The sequence below is a fragment of the Amaranthus tricolor genome, chromosome 7 (genome assembly GCF_026212465.1).
Source record: "Amaranthus tricolor cultivar Red isolate AtriRed21 chromosome 7, ASM2621246v1, whole genome shotgun sequence".
In the NCBI taxonomy this organism is placed as follows: domain Eukaryota; kingdom Viridiplantae; phylum Streptophyta; class Magnoliopsida; order Caryophyllales; family Amaranthaceae; genus Amaranthus; species Amaranthus tricolor.
In genome coordinates, this window is record NC_080053.1 from 5169739 (window position 1) to 5193238 (window position 23500).

Here is a 23500-nt window from a genome sequence, read left to right on the forward strand (position 1 = left end):
ATGCTCACTGTAAATTCACTGTAGTACAAGGATATCCTAGAGAAAGGAGCTACTGATGCAACCCAAGAACTTGATGGTTTCCAATTCAAGGAAAAACTCAGTAATCAGAAATAGCTTAGAAAGAAAACTTTTTGCTTCGTTTGTTTAAACACATCAAATTTTATAGAAATGTTCTTTTTGTATTGTCTAATAAAGATTTGACTTTTTATAAAATAAGGAGCATATAGGATGTGGTTAAGAACAAAAGGAAAAGGTTTAGGAAAATATAAAATGCACGATCTTGTCACAAGTTACATGTTTATCAATGTCAACCATAGTATAATTGAATGTAAATTTGGTGTATAGTGGGTGGATATTGCATAGAGTGTAGTTTTCGCCACAACTAATGTTTCTTAAATAAGTTAAAATCATTCAACAAACTATTTACCAAACGCCCCTATTTTTTCATATGCGGTTTAATTATTTTCGTATATCAAACCAAATAAAAAAAATTGATAAGTTTTTGGATTTTTTTTTAGTTAAGTTGCTTATAAATCAAGACATAGACCCTACAACAAATTCAAGATATCTTTAATGCGCTTGATATAGCTCTCTTTGCAACTAATAAAATGTCGTTATGCAAAGAGATTACTTTCTAAAATTGTAATTATAGATTCTGTCCAATGCAAAATTATTGATCAAATTGATTACTGTGTGGTAGGGAGTAGCTTGATTTGGTGATGCGTCAAGAAAGAAATGAGGAGAGCAATAGTAATGGTGAGAAGGGGACAGTAGAGAGAGATGTAAATGAACAAGAACAAGAACAAGAAGAACATGAAGATACAACAGAAGCAGAAATGAGTAATTACTGATGACTAATGCAAAGAACATCAAATATGACCATAACTTCAGTATCCTTGACAATGTGTGTTATAGCAGGTAATTCCGTACTCCAGAATATTGAATTTCATCGCTTCTTTCCTTAGAATCCGGCCTTGTCTCTTGTCTCAGTTGGAATAAATACGGGTAATTAGGATTCTATTCTCATTTAGTCCTTCCATTCCCTGATCCTATCCAATAATAAATTTTTTTGTTAAAAAAAAAGTAGGCTTCAACTTCTACATAAACTTTCTTTAAACATTTTGCTGAGATATAAAGCAGAGTTTGATAAGAAAAATAAAACTAACCAGTTTAGGGTATCATCTAAGATGAAAATTACTGATGTGCTTTATAAGAGGCCAATCTTCTCCGTTTGGCTTCTGACATCTTTCTTTTAGTTTAATACATTCCACAATCTCAAGTCGTTGCAAAGACTTAAGCAAATTAAAAGATTTTGGGAGTTGATTTAATCTAGGACAATATCGAATCTCCATATGCTGTAATGCAGAAAGCTGAACAAGTGATTCAGGAAGGCTCACCAAATCAGGTAAATATCGGATGGAAAGCCATTGAAGTTGGCTTAGGTACCCAATTGACTCCGGAAGGTTTCTCAACTTATATTGCCAATGCAAAGAGAGCTTTTGAAGTGTTGTAAAACAAGTGAGAGCCTTTACTAGTAGTTCCCCTCTGATGATGTTTGTCAATTTCAATATGTGAAGGCTCTGGAGATGTTTACATGCCGTCCTTGAAATCTCGCTGATTCCCTCATCATCATTTATCAAGGCTGCAGAATCCAACTCTTCACATGACTCGATTTCTAGTTCTTCAAGGACAGAGAGTCTGTGCAATGGGGGCGATAAATCTCTCAGTCTGCTGCAATCATGAATTCCGAGGCGTCTGAGAGGTGTTGAAGACTTTAAAACAACTTTGATCAACTCTTTGCATTTTCTCATCGTCAATGTATGCAAGGAAGATAAGGTGACTGAAAGAGAATCCAATTCATGAACTGAATTGATATGGAGCTTCTTCAGTGTGGAAGTAATAGATGTTTCTTGATCATTCAGTAGTTGTTTCAGTAGGTTTGCATGTATATTGACTGCTTCCAGAGTCTCAACAGTTCGAACCAAGGGCATGGACATCAGCTTTGGGCAACCATTTATTCTGAGTTCAGAAAGATAATTGAAAACTTGTTCTGGAAATTCATTTTTATCACTTTTAAACCATCCCTTCAGTTGGGGCAGATTAGCCAACATCAGAAACTTAAGGGATGGGTAAAATGTTTTTGTAGAAGCAGCTTCCTTGTAATTATCAGAATCCTCTATCAAGTCCAAGGCATTGAGGCTCCGAAGCTGAAGGGACACAAGATTATACATTGTACTAAAGGATGGCAAATTTCGACAGCGACTGCAATCTGTTATTTTTAAGGACACAAGATTACTGAGCAAGTATGAGAATTTTTGTTCCATAGCCCAATTCGGAAAACTTATTCCCGTCCAGCCTTGAACTTCTAAGTTTTTTACGGTGGGAGGAGGTTGTAAGAATTCCAACTCTACAACCTCCTTCTGGTGAGTAATTACATCAGGGTCCGCATTCAAAGACTTCCATACTAATGACAAATTATCAAGCGTCATCTTTGCTAGAATTTTATCATGTTCAGGAAGTTTATGGTGATCACGACTTTGTTGATAACGAATCTTCAGAGTTCCTACCAACTTGGTAAAATGGGCGAGTGTATCTAGCCCATTATTTTTTCCCAAAATGAATACATCTAAGGTTTCCAGTTTTGAAAAATCGGCAAACCTAGGTGGTAGATCAGTCAATTTATCCCCAACATACAAGTGCCTTAAACTATTACTCAATGTACAAAAGTCCTTTGGTAACTGTAGAATGCCAGAGCGTCGTAGGTCTAGAGTTTGCAAGAATGGAAAGTCTGTTAGGTGGTTTGGGAGAAGTTCATACGAGACACCAAGTCTAAGGTATCTTAAATGCTTAAGTTTCCCTACAGAAGTCAAACAACTTTTACAATTCACAATGGCTAAATCCAAAGCTTGTAAAACCTTTAGAGTTTCCAAAATTTCATTGAGTTCTGGAATAACAATAAGCCCACAAGATTGATAAGGAAGAAAAAGCAGAGTCTTCAACTGTTTCGCATCACGAAGCCAGGATGGAGCTTTCCAATAAGAGTCCACCATAAAGCTCACATGTTGAATTTTTTGATGATCGACTTTCTCTGTAGGATTACAAATAAAACGATAATGATCTCCTACGAGATGTTTCACCACCTCATGCTTCAAAACTTGTACCTTGTAGAGCATCAAACCCCTTTTATCACTTTCACCTTCTTCAATAAAGTATTCTACTTTGAGAAGTCTACGAAAAAAGTTTTTGAAACTTTTTGCCGGAGGCATCAAATCAAGACACCCCTGAACTTCCCAAAGTTGTTGTAGTTCAGATAGATCATAAAATATGTAGTCAAGTGGAAACAATGAAGGCAACAACACGAGTGAACGGGTATATTCAGGGAGGCTGTCTTGTATAAGGTATATTACGGACTTAATAGAAGCATATAAATTTTCCGAACTAAGGAGCAAAATATCATATACATGCTGCCACTTCTCTAAGGTGGGGTAAGAAGATAGGATCAAAGCTATGGTTCAAATTGTTAGTTGATCATGGGCACATTCCTTAAAAATTTTATGGGCAATGTCAATAAGATTAGGAGCTCTATCCTTTTCTTCTATCTTTGAGAACGCTTTGTTCAGAAACATTGCTAGACGCTCTTTAGCAGTAGGCAAAGGTAACATATAAGGTGCATTTTTAGCAATTGGCAGTGGGGAGAAGAGGTCCGGTTCTAGACTTGTGCATCTAGACGTGACCAGTATTTTGCTACCGGGTTTACAATCAATTGCTATAGACAACAACGATCCTAATAAATAAGACCATTTTCTAGGATCATGTTCTGACAAACCATCAAGCACAAGCATGTATTTCCCGCCAAAGAATTTTTTTCTCGAATCAAAATAACTCTTGCAGTTGTCAAATAATATATCAGCTTGAAGAGCCTCGTCAATTCTTTCGAATAAACTTTCTGGAGATTGGAGTCCAGATACATCAACCCAAAGTCGATGATCGAAAGTAGTTTCTACTATAGGATCATGATAGACAAGCCGAGTAAGAGAAGTTTTACCTGTGCCCGCCAATCCAAGAATAGGAATAATCAACGAAGGAGCAAAATTATGCGATTCTTCACCCATTAATAGTAAATTAATGATCTGCTCTCTCCGACCATTTCTCACAACCGATTCTTGTTTTTCAATTGAAAAGCATGCCTCAGGCTTCAGGTTTGAAATTTGAAATAACTGTTGTTGAATATCTTTAGCCAGAACTCTCAAGTACTCCGGATAAATATTGAAATTATTTTTCACTAGTAAAAAACAAAACAAAAGAAAATGAGATTGGAGCATCACATCACTAAGTAAGCAGCTCTCTTTCCTCGTAGGGTCGGTCCTGATATTTATAGGCCCCGGGAAAACATATATAATAGGCCCCTAATTTTTTCTTGCAATATACATAAGAAATTCATTATTTATATAACAATATATTGATATAGATCTTTCTAATCATGAAATTTAATACTTATATAAAAATTTATTAATGTAGAATAAATTTTCTCTTTAAAAATTCTAAAATAATTGAAATTATCATCAAAAGAAATAAACTTTATGTTTTAAAAATTAAGTTTAGAAACCTCTAATCATAAAAATTAGTAAATCCAAATTAGAATATTAAAATAACATTACACGAGTAAAAAGAACATGTTTGAATCAATAAAAATTTCTTTATTTTATTTAAGAGATTATTTTACACAATAAAAATAATTTTATTTTAGAAAAACTAGTTTAATTTTAAAGGTGATAAAAATAGAACTTAACAAAAAAAAGTTATTTTGTAACAAATTGACTCATTTTATTGTATCCGTACATTGCACGAGTTTTCATATCCGTTGTTTCTATTATACTAGAATCTCCTACACATTTTATAAACATATTTAAGAATACTATAATATTTACTCTTATAACTTCTGAGAGACCATTTATTGGTAAGATGACGTTAAAATAGAAAAATAAAGCTATTATAGACTTGTAGCTACGACTCAAACAAATAATTCAAATTAAATCGGTTTGCATACCTAGTGGACGCCAACGTGGACGGTGAGGCTGACGACGCTCCAATACAAGATGCTCGTTGATAAGAAACTGTAATTGGCTTGCTCCCAATCTCAGTCTGCTCTCGATATCCTTGTCTAATGCTCCAAACTTACCCATTCTTTCTAGTTGATATCGAAGCTCTTGTATATAGGACAAGAATTCAAACAATCCCAGAAAATTACCATGATAAACATAAAAGTTTGCCTCAAAGTCCTGACAATAAAAATAATCATCATAAATAAGAATCAAATTGATATCAGTATCCATATTAATTATTTCCTTTACTTCTCTTATCCCTCATCTATCTAAACATACAATCTCAATTCCAACTTTTCAAGAGAGAGTATTTATAATTATCATGTTGGACCCACCAACCAATACTCCTACAACTTCCCTGTTTTTTCTTTTTTTTTTTTTTTATTTTTTTTTAAAATTTTAAAACATTAGTATTTGGGATCTCAATCAGTGAAGAGCATGTTGAAAAAAATAAACCCAGTCCGCCATTTTCATTGATCTTTATGGGTATGAACTGTAATGTTTGTGGGTTTGTAGCATGCAATATGGCTTTGATGTAGGACTAGTAGGAGTATTAAATCAAATATGAATTATATAATCATAGGTATCATGATTTAATTGTAAATAATGATGCCAACGTTTCTCATGGTAAATGCTACGCGTATATGAGTTGGATTAAAAGATCATATTCATATATTTAATTAAAAACTATTAAATAACACTTTAAAAATTTGTTTAAAAACTTTAATAAATTCAGAAGAAATCATAATTACTTCGAGACTTGGAGTGCATGTTAAAGAATGATTATGAATAAGTCAAATTTAATGCCTTTAAATTTAATGATAATTCAATGGGTATTTATGAATGGTACCCCTAAATTTTTGCACTTTATTAATGGTACTCTTAAATTTTTTTTTTGATTATCAATGGTATCCTCGTGTTATTAAGCGTCTTAAAATTATAATATTTTTTGATCTTTTTCGTTCAAAATCGTCAAAAACCGTTACCTTTTTTACTTCTTCTTTTATTTTTTATGTTTTAAATTGAAAATAAAAGAAAAAGAAAAAAAGTTAAAGGTTTTGGACGGAACAAATTAAAAAAGTTTACAGTTGTAAAACGCTCAATAACATATTTTGGACCAGTTTATTTTTAATGGATTCAGACCCGGATCCGAAACGTAAGGGTCTAAAATTTTTAGACCCAGATACAAACCCGCCGGATCTGATGGGTCTAAGGTCCTTAATGGGTCTAAAAAAGTATTTAATTTGTCAAATTTAAGCCTTTTTTTTTCGTACTTTTGAAAGGGGCTTATAACTTATTAGAGTATTATATAAATATTTAATACTAATTTAACATGAAGATACAACATCATAAATGAGTAGGTGTCTCTATACATTTTATGTAGTGGGTAGCATCATAGGAAGATGCCTGTTTATTGTTCGTTTCCCGATTATCAGATGCTTTGGATGGGATGAGTGCAGGCATCAACATCATCTCCAACATTTTGTCTAACTTTTCTCCTTTCTATCTTGTATTGTTTTTTAGGAATTAGGATCTTCACAAACTAATGCTAGATTCTCACACCTGCAAATGTTTACTTCTATATATTGTATCTTCAACTTTAATTCTCAGTGCATTAATTGGACTGTTAGCCTAATTTTGTACTTCCTTTTGCAAAGTGTATGGGTAGAGTTGTTCAAATGTAGCCCAATCCAAAAATTCAAATTAAAACCGAAAGTATCTAATCCGAAAATGTGTTCTTTTTTAGGTTTATCGAACCGACAATACCCAAACCGATTGACAACCGAAAATGAGAAAACTGAACCTAAACTGCGACCGATTTTTATAACTGACATATAACTGTTGAACGAGATTACCCGAACCTAATAGTGAGTGTACTGAGTTATATCCAACTCAAATCATGCACGAAATCGAACTCGATCTAGCTAAAATCAACTTTTCGAACCAATGTTTAGTTGAATTGTTGTAAACCTAAACTAATTTTTAACATAGAGTATGGTGATTGATATTTTCATAAATTAAATTTTATGAATACGTAGTGTCATATATTTAGAATTAGTAATCAGTGGTCAATTTTTATTAAACTATTTTTAATCATAGTAGATGAAAAATGATAGAACGTGAATTTTAATTTACATTCAAACAAGTAAAAGTAACAAAGTAATAGTCATTAATTGCTTTGCAATGTAACTATTTTCCATTAAATTAAGAGAAATTGATCATCAATTTCAAAACGACTAGCAACTTAATCTGATATTGACTCGATCGATAGTAATTAGTAACTCGTAGCTGAATTCTACTTGAAAAAGTATCCGAACCCAATCTGTACCCGGTAAAAGCGAACCAATTATTAATCGATGACAACCTGAAACCGATTGACACTCGACTCAAACTTCAACTGATATCGAACTGATGCAAACTCAATAGCTCGAATAACTGATTTTCAACCAAATTGTGACTAACCGACCCGATCCGAGTGTGACCCACTAAAACACGTATCCGAAATATAGCCGAACCGAATGATATATGTCCGAAACCGACCTGATAACCAGAATGAACACCTCAACGTAACGGCTGTTGGAATAATTTTGGGCCCTCATTAATGTGAGGCCCTGTTCTCTAGCACGAGATGCACAGCTTGTGCACCGGGCGTGGTCAAAGTTACATGTAAGAGATAGTGTTAGTGCAAGTGTCAAATTACCTATTATTGGAGAAGACGTTTATCACCAAATAGCTCAAGCCAAGACATACATCATTGTGAGCAATGATGGGGATGCAAAGGGGTTGAGTGAATTAAAGTGGGGGCTTTGAGGAAGCAATGAAGGAGGGTCTTATGCGTGTCATGTTGATGGAGTAACGAAGAGAAAGAAGGGTGCAAGAAGTGTCTTGAACGAGGCATCAACACCACATGTTTGAGATAGCAGCAACAAAACAAGGGAATAGGTGCTCGACTGCACCAGCTCATTCGAGCAGGTCAAGTCACTGGCCCATTTCTCTATTTATGTTTTGTTTTCAACTTATTGGACACGTTTGAGCTTTGGACTAGAGTTTATTATAATGTTTTAGGGATTATATAAGGTCCTTAAATCAGGTTTAAACATATGTTAATCAGGCTAATACAAGGAAAAGAGGGGTTGAGAGCCTAAAGAGTTCCTCTTGTATTAGATGAGTGACCTCCATTGAAGGTGGAAGATTTAAGCTTGATAATATTGGATCAAGCATTGTGAGCTTTATTTCATTAATGTATTATTAAATTAGTTCATTAAATATAATTCCATTTGAGAGGTAAGTGTCCAAGAGACCATTTTTCTTTATGTGCGCTTTGTTAATCAAAGCTTTAATCAATTTGTGCGTATTCTTGTTCGTACTCTAATTTTCAATTTTCTTTTACATTTTTTCTCACCATTATTAGATATAAGGCCCTTTCTTTTCAAGACGTAATTTGAATACAACTTAAATTCAAACTATAAAAAAAAAAAGAAAAACATATAATAGTACAAATGCAAAAACATGAATTTCAACTCTAGGCGCAATACTTTCTTAAGTAGCTTGATAATTACTGAGTAATAATATCCAATCTAAAGAATTACATAATTTATTTAGATTAAATAAAATTTTGTGAATATTCTTATATTTTATTACTCCGTCACAGTTGAAATGGGTGATTCACAAACACTAAAGCTAGGTGTGAAGTCTTGAAATAAGAAAGTGGAAATTTCTTGGTAAAGATGTTCACAATCTTATATCAGAAAGGGACATTGAGAGCGTGAACTTCGTCACTTGCTACTTTTTCGGAAACAAAATGTATGAATATTCAATTCTATGTGTGTGGTTAGCTGATTTTGTACTACATTGTCATACATGTAGATAACACTAATAATGTTGCAGTGGCGTATACTAAAGTGACTTTGAGAATTGGACAATGAAATTCTAAAAGTAGATTATGAAACTCCAGCCCCATGATATTGAAAACATGTACAACGCCTTTGTATTCGGCCACACCACTAGATCAAGACAAAGTAGCTTACCACTTTGACGACCAAAAGAGGAGGTTATATCACTCAAAAATACGCAATAACTATAGATTGAACAAAGAGCATCAGGGTATCCTGCCCAATCAACATTGATATAGAAGAGAAGAATAACGGTGGATAAAGGATACAAATTATGACCATAATTAAGTTTTCCATGAATATATCTTAGTATGTGACGATAACATGTATTTGAGAAGTCATAGGGTTATACATAAAAGGGTTACTTATGAAGCAACATATGAAATGCCTGATCTAGTAAAAGTGAAATATTATAAGGCACAGGCAAGACTGGGGCAGAGAGTAGAATCCTTGAAGGGATATAATGAGGATGCACTGAGTTTAGATTTGGTATTCATTGGAGTAGGAAAGGATCCAGATGAAGACATTGATGTACAAATGAGATCATCCCATGGTATATTTTCCCTGGGATGAATACAACCCTATAGCCTGATATCTTATGCAAATACCATGGAAATAACTAAGTACACAAGTCTTATTAGAAATTCAACTATTCTCTTGAGAGACCGTCTCTTTGAGAGACATATCTCAAAGCCAACCCATTAAAAATTAATACCTACTTATCATATTCTTAATGCCTACTTACATTATCCTTAATGCTAATTTATCGTATCCTTAATGCCTACTTTCAATATTCAAATGTCTACTTACATCATTCTTAATGCTACTTACAATATTTTAAAAAATATATAATGGGCCGACCCAATTAGAGATGGTGTTTCAAAGAGACCGTCTCTCACAAGAATTTGTGTTAGAAATTTTAAACAAAGTACCATACAAGAACGTAATTTTGATGCTAAGTTGATAAATAAGTCACTTCTTAAATAATGCCAGACTAAGAACAAACAAATTGTGGATGGTTTCGCAGAAGGACTATATGTCTCACCATAGTCAATGCTCACATTTCGACCTACACTATGTTTAATAGTACCATCAGAATGCTTTTTATGTCTAAAAGTCCATAGAAAACAAAAAAACTCTGACATTAGAAGGATTGGGGACTAATTCTCAAGTCTTATTCTGAGTTAAAACATCAAATTCAAAGTCAGGACCATTTTTCAATTACGGTCTTGCATCTATGTGGCTATGAGGTAATGGATATTTGGAATCTTCTTGGTATTTGAGATTGAGTTTAAATATACCGTATTTGCTTCGACCTAGAAGATGAATTAGATGGAACGGAAGAGGTGATCCATTTGTGCGTTAGGCATGCTATGCAAGGCCATTTCAGACATTAAGCAAGGTGTGCATTTATATAGAGCCCAAGTCTCGAAAAAGGATAGATACTCGATATGTAATTCATGATTCACAAATTCTTACTTGAGACAGTCTCAAGAGACGTCTCAAGTTTGGACCGACTTAATTTTTAATTTTAAAAAAAAGAAAAATTAATTAAACTTTCTAAACACGCGCATATAGTTGGGTATATAATGAACTGTGTTTGGGATTATAACATTACATAGTTTGGTATATAATGATTTGTGTTTGGGTTATAATATTAGGTGTTTGGGGTTATAGTATTATATTTTTGGGTATATAATGATCTGTCTTTGGGGTTATAACATGATATAGTTGGGTATATAATGATTTACGTTTGGAATTACAACATTATATTTGGGTATATAATGATTTACGTTTGGAATTACAACATTATATATTTGGGTATGTAATGGTTTGTGTTTGGAGTTATAGTATTTTGTTTTTGGGTGTCTTAAAATTATGTAGTTGGGTATATAATGGTTTGTTCTTTAGGGTATAATATTTTTATAACACGAATTATATTATGTTATAACCCCAAATATATGTTCTTATAACCCATATATCTTATGTTATAAACTCAAATATATATTGTTACAACTCTAAATATACTATGCTATAACCCTCAAATAAATTATGTTATAACCACAAATATATGTTGTTATAACCTCATATATATTATGTTATAACCTCAAATATTATATTGTTATAACTCCAAATATATTATGTTATAACACCAAATAAATTATGTTATAACCCCAAATATATGTTGTTATAACACTAAATATATTATGTTATAACCCCAAATAAATGTTATTAACCCTAATTATATTATGTGATTTTTCGCATTCCACTCACATGCGCGCTTTTGTTTTTTGATTTCACAATTTTTTTTTAATTTATCATAAATTAGATTTGGGCTGAGCTTTTGAGAGTCGTCTTTACCAAAGACGGTCTCTTAAGAGAGGACCTGTTTATGATTTGTTCTTTTAACAATTAAGAAACTTATAACACACCTACATATATAATGATAATTAGAAGATATAAGGATCAATTTCTATTATTTTGCCAAGCATCCATCAAAGACTAGAATTAACCTATAGAAAAGGGAATTTTTGAAATCCGTAGGCTTAAAAAAAAAATTAATTAAATAAACTAAGAATCAAACTATTTCCAAAACTAAGCGTGAAAATCCCAGACCTATGGTGTGGAGCTGTTCGCAGTTAGTAACTGCGAACAGCTAGTTAATATTATTTTTTCCTTTATTTTTGAGTTGTTGTTTGTTGTATTTGCACTATAGATATTAGAATAGATAATTACAAGTCGATGTATCTTTAAGGCGGCATGATTCATCGCCAATACTCCGATCATTCATAAGTCAAAGCTTGGAGGCTATGATAAAGTAATTAAATATATATATACGTATACAATAAAATATATACACATGTTTGAAATATACAACTCAATTAAAAAATACATACATATATATATATATATATATATATATATATATATATATATATATATATATATATATATATATATATATGTATATATATATATATGTATATATATATATATATATATATATATATATATATATATATATATATATATATATATATATATATATATATATATATATATATATATATACATACATATATATATATATATACATACATATATATATATATATACATACATATATATATATATATACATACATATATATATATATATACATATATATATATATATATATATATATATATATATATATATATATATATATATATATATATATATATATATACATATATATATATATATATATATATATATATATATATATATATAGTCGATTCAAATACACAAAAGATAAACGCTAACGCTCACGAACCCTCATCTACCCTATCCAACTGAGTTGGTCTCCTTCGCCTCCTACGATAGTAAGAGGCGTTCGGGTGTCACTCTGGTAGTGGAGGGGACTGGTACTGTGATGGCTGTGATGGCCCAGCCTGCGAGGTCCCCGCATCGTCGGGGTATGAGTGATCCATCTCCTCCAAATGGTAGTCATAAGCAGGAGATGAGACGTGCGTATGGGCTGTAGTCGTTGAGGACTCTGCAGCGACTTCCGGTATGAAGTGCTGGAACTGCGAGCCGACGAGCATGCCATGCGCAATCTCCCTCACCGGCTCCTCGTGGCTGTACCGTATCACGTCTGCCGCACCTTGTGCCTGCAATCAATATTTAGTTAATGTAAAATTATATTATTTAATTGGCAACTTAATCATATAAATGCAAATGAAGACTTACAAATTGGGTCATCGTAGGCGCAACAGGTGCGTAATGTGCTGCTGCGAAGATGGCACGTGGTGTCATCCATCGGCGCGTGATGGAGAGGAACCACGGCATGTAGTCTGGTGTAGTAGGTGCGCCATGAACATCGATTGGCGCACCTAGTGCAAGCAGCTCAAGTCTTCGATCCCAACGAGCGATGTGACGCCAGTTTATCTCCATTCAGTTTGCCCCAGCCTGATTTTTCCGCGAAATTAAGTGCAGCTGGGGTTTAGTGTCACAAGGCGGTGGAATGCCCTGTACCAACCCATATTGGCGCATTACGCGCTCTGGTAGATGTACTTCGACAATGTCGAAGCATATGGCACAGAAGCCCTCAACGCCCCTGAATGAATCCCCGAGTGTTCGGGTACAGCTGTGTAGGCTTCCGCAGGGTATGGGTCCCACAAAAACTAAAATACATGTTATGAAAATGTAAGTGATATGTTAATTAAATTGTACTAATATTAATGAGTACTGAAATGTTTACCTGGTTGGGTCGTAGCAGGTCTAATTGATCTCGGTAGAATCCGAGACCGGTGCCGATGTGCTTGCGCGTCCGGCGTGCGAAATTCCAACTCGAACCGTATGCAACATCTGGTTCGGGTTGTGGTGGAGGAGCAGTATCACCACGACCAACGGTTCTGTAAGGTTGGCCGATAAGAATATGCTCCCACGCCCACAGCTGAACATTTGAAATGTAATTAGTATATAATTCAACTACACCGGATTAGAGTTAAATGTTAATTTTATTACCTGTAATATTACTATTGGCCCCGCAATCTCCTTGACGTTCTTTTGGGCAGCACCACATAGTCTACTATATAGGTATCCAAGGGCTGCTGATCCCCAGCTATACTCGCCGATACGCTCCCACGTGTCGTCAAGTAAGGTTAAGTACAGGAGCTGTATTTGGTTGTTTGTTTTATCGGCAAAAAACACAGCTCCTATCAAGTATAAGAGGTACGCCTTGGCGTACCTTGAAATGGTGCCCTCATCAGCATCTCCGGGGAGTTGCGAGAAGGTCTGAACCAACCATGTGCATCGCAAACCGCTCCCTCTGATCACTTCCGGTGGAGGGCGCTCTCCCAATATGCGATGCACCATGTCACGCCAGCTTGATAGCTGGCGTCCGCCTGTACAAATGGCACGTCCCTCTATGGGAAGCCGCGTTAGTAAGGCTACATCAAGCAATGTGATGGTAGCCTCACCTAGAGGGAGATGAAATGTATGCGTCTCCTGACGCCATCTCTCGACCAGTGCTGTGATAAAGGCACGGTCAACTCTGCCGTATGCTACGAGGTGAAAGTCGTATAACCTCGTTAGCTCTAAGTATGGGATGATCCTATCATCGATCACCCATGGAACGGAATCTGGATGCTTGGTGCCCAGCGTTTCCGAATCAGACACCTATGAACATTGAAAAGGTAAGTTACTTGTATGTTAGCAATAGTAAAATGTAAATCATAACTATCGTAAACCTAACTTGGGCATCCCAAAGAGGAGTACTCCTGTGCTGATGCTGCATGGTCAAGACACTAGGATCTAGGGGTCCTGGAGCTGCTGGATCCATCTCCTCTACTGCTGTATTCGTGTTTGAGTTACAGATTATCATTCTAATATAATATATATAACATATTACCTTGAGTTACAGGTTCTAGTGTTGTGACCTTCGCTCCCACAACGACGACAATTAGATCGTTTTGGTCTACCCTATCCATTTCGTTGGCAATTCTCCTAGACTTAGGCCTCCCTTTACCCCGAATTTGATTGGGATCATGTCTAAGTTCAAAGCCCGTGTATTGCGGCCATGACCTCTTATCGATCATTGGCATGAAGTAATGTTCGTTTGTACTTGCATAACTTTGACTAGTATAGCACGGATCCACGAACCTCTCATATGAAAGGTGTCGTTTGATGCAAACAGCAAGTATTTGTGAACAAGGAAGGTGGTATATCTCAAGTTTGTTACATGTGCACTTCACTTGATTTAAGTCAACACGTTGAATCTTCCCCCCCTTGGACGATCCTCTAGTACCCCTCCCAGTCTTAACTTCGAATACACCACTTCTGTAATCAAATGCGATTATATCATGCCAATTTGCCTTCTCAGTATTTCTATTGATAATCCTAGTGGCATGGCTGTGTACATGTGTCCTCCAAGTAACCATGCGCTAGCACGTTCATGCCTTTGAACAAAGTAGTCGTTTACCCGATAGAAGGTGAATTCAACAAGTGTTGTCAAAGGTAAGAAACGTACACCCTTCATCACAAAGTTGAAAACTTCAGCTAAGTTCGTGTTAGTAACGCCATTCCTATGACCTCCATCATGACACAACGACCACTTAGACATATCACCCACGTCATCAATCCAGAAAATTGCCTCTCGTTTTGCAGTCGCAATTGCCTTTAGACCATTCATTACCTTAACTTGTTGTCTTTGTGTAACACCAGAAAATTCGGGTGTTACACTTTGCTCAGCTGTTTTACCAAACAACTTCTTCAACTGAACATTACCCATAGCACGATTGAAGTTGCTAAGCAAATGGCGTAAGCAAAACCTATGATAAGCATTAGGGGGTTGCCACTCCGGCTCTTCCATGGTTGCTAAAAATACCAGCGTGTCTATCAGAAATAACGCATAAACCCATCCTCCGTGTGACATGCTTACGAATACAAGCCATGAACCAGGACCATGCACTTATATTCTCCTTCTCTACCAAGGCAAAGGCTAATGGAAAGATTCCCTTATCACCATCTTGGGCAATGGCAGTCAATAAGGTATGACGATATTTACCATACAAGTGTGTGCCGTCAATGGCGATAAGAGGTTTACAATAATTGAAGCCTTCAATGCAAGGTTTACAGGCCCAAAAGACACGTTGGAAGGTCCTAATATTAGGTCTCACATATACACCCGTGTCATTGTCCTCCTTAAAAATACCACTCAATTACTAACCCCGGGTTGGAATGTTGCAAAGTTTCTAAAAAGCGTGGAGGGAGTGAGTAAGAACCTTCTCAGGTCCAGTAAATAGATAACAACGCTTGTTGCTTTGCACACCACACTCTCTTATAATTCACATCCACACCAAAACGATCTTTAACCATCTGCCATACGACAGATACCTTAATGGATGGGTCTTTAGCAACACAATTTCTAATAACATTGTTAATTACAGAAGATGTCAGATGAATGTGTCCAGCCGAAACACTGTCACTACCCAATACACAAGAACCGTGCTTACCCTTATAGGTAACAATACGCCATGAAGATAAATAAGAGTCAAATGTAGCCCTAAGTTTCCACGAACAACCCCGCTTGCACTTCAAGGAAAGGACAGTTTGGTTCGAGGTCTCCGTTCTGTACTCGACATTTCTCCCAATATGATACACTCTGATAGCTTCTAACAACGATTCCTTGCTATCAAACATCATACCCTTCTCAAACTCTCCCTGTTCGGTGTATGTGGTATCACAAACCCAAGTCCTCCATGAGTTGTCCTCCGCGTACTCGTCTAAAGGTGGACAGAGGGCATAAGGTGTAGGAGGAATCATTGTAGGAATGTTGCCTAGAGTCATGTCATTTGCTAGCGCATCCTCATCGACATCCACATCGTCCTCAGAAGGATCGTCAATGAGCTCATTACTCTCATTTCCATCATCCCAAGGTCCCATCTCAGCAATTTCTCCTAAGTTAACCATTGAATCAATTGGAACTTGATTCGTAGAGGGTTGAGAAAAACTACAAGATGCGGAAGAAACGACGGGATTTACAGTTTCCTGAGTTAATATAGGCATAGGGGTAGGAGTAGGATTAGAAGCAACTACATTCCCTAATGGTACTTCTTCTACGTATAACTCCAAAGAGGGAATTTGGGTGGACTTTGAATGCTCCCACATCGCATCTATAGCCTCATCATCCTCAACAGGAAAGGCAATAAATTCTCCACTCAAGGCATTTTTAAAGCTTATATTTACGGTACTTCTAGTAGGGTCCAATCCAATCTTAAAACATATAAAACGTCTAAAGTGGTTCAAATCCATGTTCGAATTGCAAGCAAACAACTTACGTCTTCCCCCAACATAATGAACTTTGCCATTATTTTCTCTAATACAACCATTCCAAAAACATACTATAGTCACGCGAAATGATGCCATTTTCTACATTAATACAAAGAAAATCAACATCAACATCAACTCATGCCCATACAAGTACATTATATTCATTAGATTATAATCTTTTTTGGTCAAAAAATTATTCAAATCCATAATGTAGCTAAGTTCATACATATATAATACACATAAAATCCAAATAATAAATCAATTCATAAGTTCACAGATAATATTTCTAATACCAACATCAACATCAACATTTCTAATAATATTCAACTAATACAACAACATTACTTCAAAATCCAACATAAAGCTATAAAAACAATTAAAAATTACTTTCAATGCTTATGGATGATTAAGATTAGTCTTGATTCAACAACTAGCAACCTACATTTGAAAAAATAAACAAATTTGGTTAAAACCCTAAAAACCAAAATATACACCAAAAAAACACAAAAAAATTTACCTTTGAACAAGCTAGAGTATCCCACACTAATTTTGAAGTGCCAAATTGAAAGAAGAATGCAAGATTTGATGGAATGAATCAATGGTTTTAGAGGGAGAAAGTCGAAGGTGAAGATAGGGTTTTGAGATTTCGGTAAAATGCGTAAAACAGAAACTGACCTGTTTTAGTAGAACAGGTCTGTTCGCAGTTAGTAACTGCGAACAGCTCCAAAGCACAGCTTTGGGGTTTTCACGCTTACTTTTGGGATTTTTTTAAAACTTGATTTATTTAATTAATTTTTTTTTTACTCAAGTATTTCAAATTTTCTAGAAAAGGCTTATATCTTTCATTTTACCTGAGGCCTTAAAATATCATGAACGACACTGATGTTGTGGGTTGGTGGTATTGACGATTTATAAAGTGATTTTCTAATTTTTTTTGTTCGTAGGTGTTGTTGCAACTCTAGTTTATTTACGTAATTGGAGTACTCTTTAATATTTCAGATTAGATCATTGTATTATGTATTTTTCCAAGGATCAATATATGAAATTTGTTATCCCTCCTTGCTTAATTCAGATGTACTCTTTCTGAAACAGGTGTTTTCTTAGCTGTATCTTCCAACACACGTTATCAAATAGTTAATGGACTGGAGCGTGTTGCTGCAGCATCGCCATTGGCAAAGAAGGATATCCTGGAGAAAGGAGCTACTGATGCAACCCAAGAACTTGATGGTTTCCAATTCAAGGAAAAACTCAGTAATCAGAAATAGCTTAGAAAGGAAACTTTTTGCTTCGTTTGTTTAAACACATCAAATTTTATAGAAATGTTCTTTTTGTATTGTCTAATAAAGATTTGACTTTTTATAAAATAAGGAGCATATAGGATGTGGTTAAGAACAAAAGGAAAAGGTTTAGGAAAATATAAAATGCACGATCTTGTCACAAGTTACATGTTTATCAATGTCAACCATAGTATAATTGAATGTAAATTTGGTGTATAGTGGGTGGATATTGCATAGAGTGTAGTTTTCGCCACAACTAATGTTTCTTAAATAAGTTAAAATCATTCAACAAACTATTTACCAAACGCCCCTATTTTTTCATATGCGGTTTAATTGTTTTCGTATATCAAACCAAATAAAAAAAAAATTGATAAGTTTTTGGATTTTTTTTAGTTAAGTTGCTTATAAATCAAGACATAGACCCTACAACAAATTCAAGATATCTTTAATGCGCTTGATATAGCTCTCTTTGCAACTAATAAAATGTCGTTATGCAAAGAGATTACTTTCTAAAATTGTAATTATAGATTCTGTCCAATGCAAAATTATTGATCAAATTGATTACTGTGTGGTAGGGAGTAGCTTGATTTGGTGATGCGTCAAGAAAGAAATGAGGAGAGCAATAGTAATGGTGAGAAGGGGACAGTAGAGAGAGATGTAAATGAACAAGAACAAGAACAAGAACAAGAAGAACATGAAGATACAACAGAAGCAGAAATGAGTAATTACTGATGACTAATGCAAAGAACATCAAATATGACCATAACTTCAGTATCCTTGACAATGTGTGTTATAGCAGGTAATTCCTTACTCCAGAATATTGAATTTCATCGCTTCTTTCCTTAGAATCCGGCCTTGTCTCTTGTCTCAGTTGGAATAAATACGGGTAATTAGGATTCTATTCTCATTTAGCACTTCCATTCCCTGATCCTATCCAATAATAAATTTTTTTGTTAAAAAAAAAGTAGGCTTCAACTTCTACATAAACTTTCTTTAAACATTTTGCTGAGATATAAAGCAGAGTTTGATAAGAAAAATAAAACTAACCAGTTTAGGGTATCATCTAAGATGAAAATTACTGATGTGCTTTATAAGAGGCCAATCTTCTCCGTTTGGCTTCTGACATCTTTCTTTTAGTTTAATACATTCCACAATCTCAAGTCGTTGCAAAGACTTAAACAAATTAAAAGATTTTGGGAGTTGATTTAATCTAGGACAATATCGAATCTCCATATGCTGTAATGCAGAAAGCTGAACAAGTGATTCAGGGAGGCTCACCAAATCAGGTAAATATCGGATGGAAAGCCATTGAAGTTGGCTTAAGTACCCAATTGACTCCGGAAGGTTTCTCAACTTATATTGCCAATGCAAAGAGAGCTTTTGAAGTGTTGTAAAACAAGTGAGAGCCTTTACTAGTAGTTCCCCTCTGATGGTGTTTGTCAATTTCAATATGTGAAGGCTCTGGAGATGTTTACATGCCGTCCTTGAAATCTCGCTGATTCCCTCATCATCATTTATCAAGGCTGCAGCATCCAACTCTTCACATGACTCGATTTCTAGTTCTTCAAGGACAGAGAGTCTGTGCAATGGGGGCGATAAATCTCTCAGTCTGCTGCAATCATGAATACCGAGGCGTCTGAGAGGTGTTGAAGACTTTAAAAAAACTTTAATCAACTCTTTGCATTTTCTCATCGTCAATGTATGCAAGGAAGATAAGGTGACTGAAAGAGAATCCAATTCATGAACTGAATTGATATGGAGCTTCTTCAGTGTGGAAGTAATAGATGTTTCCTGATCATTCAGTAGTTGTTTCAGTAGGTTTGCATGTATATTGACTGCTTCCAGAGTCTCAACAGTTCGAACCAAGGGCATGGACATCAGCTTTGGGCAACCATTTATTCTGAGTTCAGAAAGATAATTGAAAACTTGTTCTGGAAATTCATTTTTATCACTTTTAAACCATCCCTTCAGTTGGGGCAGATTAGCCAACATCAGAAACTTAAGGGATGGGTAAAATGTTTTTGTAGAAGCAGCTTCCTTGTAATTATCAGAATCCTCTATCCAGTCCAAGGCATTGAGGCTCCGAAGCTGAAGGGACACAAGATTATACATTGTACTAAAGGATGGCAAATTTCGACAGCGACTGCAATCTGTTATTTTTAAGGACACAAGATTACTGAGCAAGTATGAGAATTTTTGTTCCATAGCCCAATTCGGAAAACTTATCCCGTCCAGCCTTGAACTTCTAAGTTTTTTACGGTGGGAGGAGGTTGTAAGAATTCCAACTCTACAACCTCCTCCTGGTGAGTAATTACATCAGGGTCCGCATTCAAAGACTTCCATACTAATGACAAATTATCAAGCGTCATCTTTGCTAGAATTTTATCATTTTCAGGAAGTTTATGGTGATCACGACTTTGTTGATAACGAATCTTCAGAGTTCCTACCAACTTGGTAAAATGGGCGAGTGTATCTAGCCCATTATTTTTTCCCACAATGAATACATCTAAGGTTTCCAGTTTTGAAAAATCGGCAAACCTAGGTGGTAGATCAGTCAATTTATCCCCAACATACAAGTGCCTTAAACTATTACTCAATGTACAAAAGTCCTTTGGTAACTGTAGAATGCCAGAGCGTCGTAGGTCTAGAGTTCGCAAGAATGGAAAGTCTGTTAGGTGGTTTGGGAGAAGTTCAAACGAGACACCAAGTCTAAGGTATCTTAAATGCTTAAGTTTCCCTACAGAAGTCAAACAACTTTTACAATTCACAATGGCTAAATCCAAAGCTTGTAAACCTTTTAGAGTTTCCAAAATTTCATTGAGTTCTGGAATAACAATAAGCCCACAAGATTGATAAGGAAGAAAAAGCAGAGTCTTCAACTGTTTCGCATCACAAAGCCAGGATGGAGCTTTCCAATAAGAGTCCACCATAAAGCTCACATGTAGAATTTTTTGATGATCGACTTTCTCTGTAGGATTACACATAAAACGATAATGATCTCCTACGAGATGTTTCACCACCTCATGCTTCAAAACTTGTACCTTGTAGAGCATCAAACCCCTTTTATCATTTTCACCTTCTTCAATAAAGTATTTTACTTTGAGAAGTCTACGAAAAAAGTTTTTGAAACTTTTTGCCGGAGGCATCAAATCAAGAAAACCCTGAACTTCCCAAAGTTGTTGTAGTTCAGCTAGATCATAAAATATGTAGTTAAGTGGAAACAATGAAGGCAACAACACGAGTGAACGCGTATATTTAGGGAGGCTGTCTTGTATAAGGTATATTACTGACTTAATAGAAGCATGTAAATTTTCCGAACTAAGGAGCAAAATATCATATACATGCTGCCACTTCTCTAAGTTGGGATAAGAAGATAGGATGAAAGCTATGGTTCGAATTGTTAGTAGATTATGGGCACATTCCTTAAAAATTTTATGGGCAATGTCAATAAGATTAGGAGCTCTATCCTTTTCTTCTATCTTTGAGAACGCTATGTTCAGAAACATTGCTCGACGCTCTTTAGCAGTAGGCAGAGGTAACATATAAGGTGCATTTTTAGCAATTGGCAGTGGGGAGAAGAGGTCCGGTTCTAGACTTGTGCATCTTGACGTGACCAGTATTTTGCTACCGGGTTTACTATCAATTGGTATAGACAACAAAGATCCTAATAAATAAGACCATTTTCTGGGATCATGTTCTGACAAACCATCAAGCACAAGCATGTATTTCCCGCTATAGAATTTTTTTCGAAGAGCCTCTTTAAATAATGTATCAGCTTGAAGAGCCTTGTCAATTCTTTCTAATAAACTTTCTGGAGATTGGACTCCAGATACATCAACCCAAAGTCGATGATCGAAAGTAGTTTGTACTATAGGATCATGATACACAAGCCAAGTAAGAGAAGTTTTACCTGTGCCCGCCAATCCAAGAATAGGAATAATCAACGAAGGAGCAAAATTTTGCGATTCTTCACCCATTAATAGTAAATTAATGATCTGCTCTCTCCCACCATTTCTCACAACCGATTCTTGTTTTTCAATTAAAAAGCATGCCTCAGGCTTCAGGTTTGAAATTTGAAATAACTGTTGTTGAACATCTGTTGCTAGAACTCTCAAGTACTCCGGATAAATTTTGAAATTATTTTTCCCTAGTAAAAAACAAAACAAAACAAAATGAGATTGTAAGACGACCTTAAAATAAAAAAAAAAACATATGCTAATAAAAATTTTAAACACATAGAGAAAAAGCTATTGTAGACTTGTAGCTACGACTCAAACAAATAATTCAAATTAAATCGGGTTGCATACCTAGTTGACGCCAACGTTGACGGTGAGGCTGACGACACTCCAATACAAGATGCTCGTTGATAAGAAACTGTAATTGGCTTGCTCCCAATCTCAGTCTGCTCTCGATATCCTTGTCTAATGCTCCAAACTTACCCATTCTTTCTAGTTGATATTGAACCTCTCGTATATAGGACAAGATTTTAACCAAACGACCCATAAAATAATTTTGATAAACATACAAGTCTTCCTTAAAGTCCCGACAATTATAATAATCATCATAAATAAGAATCAAATTGATATCACTATCCATATTAATTATTTCCTTTACTTCTCTTATCCCTCATTATCTAAAGATACAATCTCAATTCCAACTTTTCAAGAATTATCATTATATATATCCTCTAACTTGTTGGACCCACCAACCAATACTCCTACCACTTCTCTGTTTTTTCTCTTTTTTTTTTATTTTTTTATTTTTTTTAAAATTTTTAAACATTAGTATTCGGGATCTCAATCATTGAAGAGCATGTTGAAAATAATAAACCCAGTCCGCCATTTTCGTTAATCTTAATGGGTATGAACTGTAATGTTTGTGGGTTTGTAGCATGCAATATGGCTTTGATGTAGGACAAGTAGGAGTATTAAATCAAATATGAATTATATAATCATGATTTAATTGTAAATAATGATGCCAACGTTTCTCATGGTAAATGCTACGCGTATATGAGTTGGATTAAAAGATCGTATTCATATATTTAATTAAAAACTATTAAATAACACTTTAAAAATTTGTTTAAAAACTTTAATAAATTCAGAAGAAATCATAATTACTTCGAGACTTAGGAGTGCATGCTAAAAGAATGATTATGAATAAGTCAAATTTAATGCCTTTAAATTTAATGATAATTTAATGGGTATTTATCAATAGTACCCCTAAGTTTTTCACTTTATTAATGGTATTCCTAAATTTTTTTGATTATCAATGGTACCCTCGTGTTATTGAGCATCTTACAATTATAATATTTTTTGATTTTTTTCGTCCAAAATCATAAAAAACCGTTACCTTTTTTACTTCTTTTATTTTTATGTTTAAATTGAAAATAAAAGAAAAAGAAAAAAAGTTA

At 34.9% G+C, this 23500-nt stretch overlaps 4 protein-coding genes across 5 annotated transcripts; all 4 read right to left on the reverse strand.

Moving 5' to 3' along the window:
- Window positions 1-16: 16 nt before the first annotated feature.
- LOC130818905 (putative disease resistance protein RGA4) lies at window positions 17-3281 on the reverse strand. 2 transcript variants are annotated; one of them, XM_057685165.1, is made up of 2 exons: window positions 1167-3281; window positions 17-1043 (listed from the first exon to the last, which is right to left on the reverse strand). In XM_057685165.1, the coding sequence occupies exon 1, from the start codon at window positions 3264-3266 to the stop codon at window positions 1179-1181; it is 2088 nt and encodes a 695-aa protein (XP_057541148.1). In that variant the 5' UTR covers window positions 3267-3281; the 3' UTR covers window positions 17-1043; window positions 1167-1178. The 2 variants fall into 2 exon arrangements, with proteins under 2 accessions (XP_057541148.1, XP_057541147.1); XM_057685164.1 differs by having other exon boundaries at window positions 17-1049.
- Window positions 3282-3512: 231 nt separating this feature from the next.
- LOC130818907 (putative disease resistance protein RGA4) lies at window positions 3513-5725 on the reverse strand. The gene is made up of 2 exons (XM_057685170.1): window positions 5048-5725; window positions 3513-4282 (listed from the first exon to the last, which is right to left on the reverse strand). Exons 1-2 carry the CDS (start codon window positions 5331-5333, stop codon window positions 3513-3515), a joined length of 1056 nt encoding a protein of 351 aa, XP_057541153.1. The 5' UTR covers window positions 5334-5725.
- A 6552-nt stretch (window positions 5726-12277) lies between these two features.
- Window positions 12278-13885, reverse strand: LOC130818910 (serine/threonine-protein phosphatase 7 long form homolog). The gene is made up of 4 exons (XM_057685172.1): window positions 13508-13885; window positions 13242-13436; window positions 12731-13164; window positions 12278-12651 (listed from the first exon to the last, which is right to left on the reverse strand). Exons 1-3 carry the CDS (start codon window positions 13856-13858, stop codon window positions 13033-13035), a joined length of 678 nt encoding a protein of 225 aa, XP_057541155.1. The 5' UTR covers window positions 13859-13885; the 3' UTR covers window positions 12278-12651; window positions 12731-13032.
- A 6415-nt stretch (window positions 13886-20300) lies between these two features.
- LOC130818909 (putative disease resistance protein RGA4) lies at window positions 20301-22739 on the reverse strand. The gene is made up of 2 exons (XM_057685171.1): window positions 22398-22739; window positions 20301-22237 (listed from the first exon to the last, which is right to left on the reverse strand). Exons 1-2 carry the CDS (start codon window positions 22684-22686, stop codon window positions 20313-20315), a joined length of 2214 nt encoding a protein of 737 aa, XP_057541154.1. The 5' UTR covers window positions 22687-22739; the 3' UTR covers window positions 20301-20312.
- Between the last annotated feature and the right edge of the window lie 761 nt (window positions 22740-23500).

Coding starts and splice junctions, on each gene's coding strand:
- LOC130818905 (XM_057685165.1), bottom strand. CDS start 3,266: ATGCCTCCGGCAAAAAGTTTCAAAAACTTTTTTCGTAGACTTCTCAAA.
- LOC130818907 (XM_057685170.1), bottom strand. CDS start 5,333: ATGGATACTGATATCAATTTGATTCTTATTTATGATGATTATTTTTAT. Junction 4,283..5,047: donor TCCACGTTGGCGTCCACTAG/GTATGCAAACCG, acceptor GTTTTTTACTAG/TGAAAAATAATTTCAATATT.
- LOC130818910 (XM_057685172.1), bottom strand. CDS start 13,858: ATGGTGCATCGCATATTGGGAGAGCGCCCTCCACCGGAAGTGATCAGA. Junction 13,437..13,507: donor GGCCAATAGTAATATTACAG/GTAATAAAATTA, acceptor TCAAATGTTCAG/CTGTGGGCGTGGGAGCATAT. Junction 13,165..13,241: donor ACCTGCTACGACCCAACCAG/GTAAACATTTCA, acceptor CATGTATTTTAG/TTTTTGTGGGACCCATACCC.
- LOC130818909 (XM_057685171.1), bottom strand. CDS start 22,686: ATGGATAGTGATATCAATTTGATTCTTATTTATGATGATTATTATAAT. Junction 22,238..22,397: donor TCAACGTTGGCGTCAACTAG/GTATGCAACCCG, acceptor GTTTTTTACTAG/GGAAAAATAATTTCAAAATT.